This window comes from Lutjanus erythropterus, chromosome 24 (genome assembly GCF_056507025.1).
Source record: "Lutjanus erythropterus isolate fLutEry1 chromosome 24, fLutEry1.hap2, whole genome shotgun sequence".
NCBI lineage: Eukaryota > Metazoa > Chordata > Actinopteri > Lutjaniformes > Lutjanidae > Lutjanus > Lutjanus erythropterus.
The window spans coordinates 8,157,021-8,163,033 of NC_139340.1; the positions used below are offsets into that span (position 1 = coordinate 8,157,021).

General features: G+C 38.2%; 1 protein-coding gene across 1 annotated transcript; it reads left to right on the forward strand.

The window, feature by feature from the left end:
• The first annotated feature begins 782 nt into the window (after nt 1–782).
• Nucleotides 783–6,013, forward strand: LOC146304649 (nectin 1a-like). Its single transcript, XM_084713384.1, has 6 exons — nt 783–920; nt 1,520–1,609; nt 2,720–2,971; nt 3,061–3,396; nt 5,725–5,818; nt 5,932–6,013. The coding sequence occupies exons 1-6, from the start codon at nt 875–877 to the stop codon at nt 5,963–5,965; spliced, it is 852 nt and encodes a 283-aa protein (XP_084569510.1). The 5' UTR covers nt 783–874; the 3' UTR covers nt 5,966–6,013.

A 6,013-nucleotide genomic window follows, 5' to 3' on the forward strand; every position in this document is an offset into this window, starting at 1 on the left:
ATTTCATTAATTGTAATTTCATTAATAAATGTTGCTTTATTGTTACTAATTAAATGTCCGGCTGGATTAAAAAAAAAACCTGTAACATAACTTTGCCAGCATACTGCTGTTTTATTGATCAAAAGACAAACCCAGCTGGTCAGTCTGCTGCCAGGAACCTTGCATCATTTAGCGATATTATCAAGGATGAGGCAGGTGAGAATTATTTTGCACATTAGACAGAAGAAGAAACCTATCCATTTTTAGAGCATTTTGTGCGTGTGTTCGAATTGAAAATATTAGTTTATTGGTTAATGTATATTGTTTTGGCATGATTTTCGTCACTTTAATATGCACGAAATTAGTAAAATAACGATTAAATCTATTCCACAAGCCCTACATGTCCCTGCATCCACAGTAAATCCATGCTGAATCCAGTGGGATCAGGAAAGTCCATATCCTAGGATCAGGACTTTGAGACTTAATCCTGTCTGGATCATTCTGAACTGGATTAAAGGTTTTGATATACTGGCCCCTGTAGTCTCATGAAGAGCATTCAATAATAGATATGAAATATTAGGCCTATTATCTAATAAAAATTCAATAAGGAGATTTTACCTTGATAGTCCAGAATTATAAATGTAGTCTGTTTGCATGCATCATGCATATCCACAGTATAATCAGATAACTTTTCCTTTGGTGGTTCCTGAAATTACCCCATCTGCTGAAAAGTATTGATTCACTATCCATTTCCCAGACCCAGAACCCCCCACCACCCCCACAGACACACACACACACACACACCCTCTGCCCTCCTCCCTCTGTCACTTTCTGTTCAGATGTAATAAAGGCCAGCCCAGAAGCTAAACTGAAAGTGTTCCTCGTATCTCAGACGATGAAAATGCTGCACCTCCTGATATTGGCAGCTTTGCTGTTTAAAGGTAAGTGAGACCTGAGAGGAGAAGGCAACTCCGATATATCCACTGTAGTGCTGTTTTTTATTTTATCACAGAAAGTAGCTGCAGTTACTCTTATCTTATAAGTATGGTTTTAATTACTTTAATTGCTCTTGTACTCCTATTCTTATTTTGGTTTTAAAAACCTATTTTTTGTAACTTTCTTTATTGATCTGTACTATGTACTGTACTCTGTTTCTGCTATTTTTATGTATATTATCTTATCCTGTAACCTCAAATCTACATCTAATTCCTGGGCTAAATTATTTTATAGACTACTATTATTCACAGGTAGAAACATTATTATTACTATAATTATTACTATTACTATTTTCAGCTTTATTTTTATCTTTCTTTTACAATTAGTATCAAGTGAGTTTTATTTTCCATCTTATTTTACATGAATTGTGGCATTATTATTATTATTATTATTATTTATTTATTTATTATTTTATTCATAGTCATGTTTATCCATCTTTGTATTTACTTATTTATTCTGTCTTTATTTGTTTGTTTGTTTGTTTGTTTATTTAACAGAATAGTAAGTCTGTCACTTACTGACACCCACCTGTGTTTATTTTCAGCCTCGACCTCACAGATCACTGGTTCTGGAAGTACAACAGCTGACTATGGCGGGGAGGCGGAGTACAAGTGCAAATTATCCAACCCTACAGGTGCAAAGTAACTTTCTGTAGTTAACATGTAACCTTTGGTAGAGGAAGTGGACCTATTCAGATCCTTATCAATGTAAAAGTGTACCACACTGTAAAACTTGCCTTGAAAAATGTTACTTAAAGCTACTATAAGCGGTTTTTAACTGGTTATGAAACTCAATTTATTACTGATGCCTCCATATGACTATCATGTCTATTTCTGTGTAGTTGTTCTTAATGTCTGCCACTGGGTCACTCTGTGAAATCTGATGCAACAAGCGTGTGTTCATACTTTTTACACAGGCAAAGGTGCAGTGAGTAGTACACTGAAAAGAAGCAGAAGATTTTTATTTTTGTTGATATAGTTTGTGGTTATTACAGTGGAAACACTACCACTTTTGTCCACAGGGGGCTCAAAATCATATTAAAGGTCCTTAGTAGCTTTAAGTAAAAGTATAATCAGGAAAAATGCATGTTCAGTATTATTTAAAGAAAAACTATGCAATGCACTAAAATGTCCCTTATGACTGTCATTAGCTAAATTTGAACTATTTTGTATAAGGCTGCATATAAAGATTTTCATTTTGGATTAATCTGCTTATTATTTTGGTTGTAAAATTTTTAGAAATAATAAGAAAAGAGACACCTTCATAGTCTTTGTTTTGTCCAGCCAACAGTCCAAACCTCAAAACTATTAAAAACTGAAATAATGACAAGGAATAGCAGCAAATCCTCACTTTTGTGAAGCTGGAACCATGAAATGTTGCATGAAAAATTAAAGATATTATCACAAAAAGACAAACAATTACTAAAATAGTTGCCAATTCGTGTCTCTTTGGTTGATTAATTGATTGAACGACTAACCGGTTCAGGGTACTTGTATACACTACCATATTTTATAAGCTTTTAATATGTTTTGTATGCAAAAACTCTTAAAGGAGCAGTTAACCCCAAATCAAAATACACATTTGAATCTTTTATTTTTTATTTTTATCCATCTATATTGTTTTGGTGTGAGATGCTGAGCTTTGGAGATAAAAATCACTATTTCCCTCTGAGATACAGTGGAGTAGAGTTGGCTACCTCTGATGCTTTTACTGTAAAGACTGAAGGATCGCTGTTTCCCGACAGGTGTGCTGCAGGTCACGTGGCAGAGGCTTTTCAAAGATCAGTCGATAGAGAATTTGGCGACCTACAGTAAGCGGTTCGGCCAGCAGGTAAATGAGCCGTACCAGGAGAAAGTGATCTTCACGGAAGCGTCTCTCAGCTCAACATCCATCAAGGTGAAGAATGTAACCTGGGAAGACGAGAGCTGTTATATTTGCTCCTTCAACGCGTATCCTGATGGGTCCAAAAGGAAGCAGACTTGCCTCACAGTGCAAGGTAAATCAGAGCAAATTCATGCATATGAGAGGACATAATCTCTTAATTCTGAGAAAAAGTTTTGATCCTCTGTTTTATTCTCTATGCAGGAATACCTGAGGTGAACACACATGCACACACTCTCAGCAGTGAAGATGACTTAGAAGACGTGGAGAAGGTTGTGTTTAGCTGCTCTGCAACAGGTAAACCATCTCCAACCATAGAGTGGACCCACTCGCCTGATGCCATCCTCATCGACCAACCACAGACTACTGTCGAAGCAAACAGTGACCACACGTACACCAGAAGCGGAAACATCACTCTAAAATTACCTCCAGACTGGCGCGGACATGTCTACTGTGTGCTGAACAAGGGAATGACGGGAGAAAGACAGTTGAAGATCCCATTTCATTTACCTCCTGAGACTCCACCTCTGAACGAGAAGGGTAAGCCTAAGCTTCCTGTTGTTAAAGATTTGTCTGATTCTCTATGTTTATACAACTTATAACTTGGGACACAGCACTTTAGACTCAACTTGACACCAGTGACCCATAACTTCCCTTGAACTTGAGCCTTTTGCCATAAAAATAACTGATACGTTCCCTGAAAGAAGGACTTTTTTAAAAAGTGTGGCACAAATCAATTGATTTCCTGACATTTCCTGAATCAAGTTAACTTCCTCATTCCCAACAAGTAAGAACAACATTTAATTCCACAGATCCACTTTGTTTGAACCAGTCTACGTCCACCCAGTTAAGTTCAAGGAAAGAACCACAAAGGTTGAACATTATGTTCCTGAGCTGCAGTTGGAAAAAAAAAAATATACCAGTGGTCGACCAAAATTTGCAGCAAACATGTGGGTTGAAAAATTGGTGAAGTTGTACAACGAACGGTAAACTCAAAGTTTAAGACTTGACATTTGCTTGTGATTTGCAAAACAATGACTTGGCCCAACTCCGATGAGTGATTGAACCACCCAGGAAGTCTCAGTGCAGATGTTATTGTAGTGTGCTGAGAGGCTGATTTCCAAGAAAATTCCCTGTAATGAGCATCTTTTTGCAAACTGTTTACTAAAAGGAAGTGAACAGTGGAATAAAAGGACAAAGTCAAGAGCTACACTGATTTCTTTACAAGTGACCTGCTGTTCCCAGCAGTGAGCATCTTTGTAATTGTATCACTGACTGGAAGGGAAGTCACACACCTACCACACATTGACCCAGTTTACAATGGTTTGATTGTAGTGCTCCAGTTAGCACACTAATGCTAACTACCAGAGTTGGGATCAAGTCACTGAAAGTTGCAAGTAAGTCACAAGTCCTCGCAGTCAAGTCCTCCTTAAGTCCTGACAAGTCCAAGTGTAGCAGGGACTTTCCAGCTTGATTAATGTAACTGTGTTAATATTAGGCTGAACTTAACATTCGTTGTGCAGCTTCAAATGTCAAACAAAGTTGGAAGTTGCTGCATCTCAGTCTAATTTTCAACCCACATGTTTTGCATACAATGCATGCAGTTAAGTTTTTGTCGGTCCCATCAACTCGATGTTCTCGATCTTTTTTTCCGACTGGAGCTCAGTAAGTTACACACAGGACGTGTCTCATATGGTTCTCCAGAACTGAACTGTCCAGCCCCAGAGACAATATTAGTATATCGGAAGTCTGGCTTCCAAGAAAATTCCCAGCAGTGAGCATTTTTGCGAACTGCTTACTAAAAGGAAGTGACTTCTAAACAATTGAATGAAAGGACAGGATCAGAAGCAATACCATTTCGCTGACAAACACTTAGTGGTTCTTTAGAAGTTAACCTGCTTAGGAAGTGCCAATCAAAGTGAATTCCTTTGCTAAATATGCTGCCTGATTGGAAGGGGTGTCACACAACCACCACACCTTTCCACCGTAACACGTCCCAGAAGCAGCTCTCTGCTCTGACAGGTGCCACGTCAATCTGGCAGGAAAAACCACAGACAATTTGACCAATTTTCAAAATAAAACACCCCGTGCAGACAAAAAAGAAACTATTTACCTACTTATTCATGGTAGAAGCACAAAAAGCAAGGAAAAATGACCATAGCAACAAAATCTGAGCAGTCAGATAATCAGGTGGGCAAAACGCTTGATGATGGAAGTAGCTAACAAGTCATCTCTCATCCTTCTCATCTCTGAGACAGGACAGTTTATAATGGGTAGATTTGATTTTGGTGTGCCAATTAGCTCACTACTGCTAACTACATTTAATGTTTCCTTATTAGCTTAAATAAATAGATGTCATTTCCTTCTTTTCACATTTGTAGTCCACCAAACTCCAGAGAAATGTCATCGAAGTGACATCATTAGGATGAGTCGTTTGTTTGTTTGTTTCCCGCTTCAGTAACACACGAGTGAACCAGGAAGGCATGAAAGTCCCTGCCATTCAGTTCCTGAAGCTGTCTAGAAAATGCTGAAGTGCACCGTGTGTGCATGAAGGAAAGCTATTCCCTGCTGCCATGAGAGTGACTCACTGATTTGTTGTTGTCTGTGCGTCAGCAGTGCAGTGACTCATTACAGTCAGGTGGTTTCAGTTTCACTTCCGTTTAAGTTTCATGTTTGGAGAAAACCCCAAGTCACAGCTCAGTGATAAACATTAGGTCCCTGGGGCAGTTCTCCGTCAGATCTGGGAAGTTAGGTCGGTGATTTTAAAAATAAGACTGTTACAGAGAAAATTTCCACCTTCCTCTTTTTAGGAAAGTGTCACTTACCTTATTCCTGTACAAACTGACCCTGTGATGTCTTTCTCTCTAGGGAAAGGACTGTCTTCATCAGGGATTGCACTTGTGATTTGTGCTGTTGTCTTTATTTTAACCATCACTGTTGCTGCTGCATTGAAGCGAAAAAGGTGAGATATTTTTGCACTATTGAAAGACATTTTCTTTACAGTAAATATACAGCAGTGTAACGTGTAAAGTTCTGCACATGATATAATAAACTGCTTTTCTCTCTTCCTGGCAGGTTAAAGATCAACAGAGGAAGTCAAAATGTTTAATGAGCATCTGTCTGTCTTTTCGCTGTTAATATCTGAGCATGCAAGCAT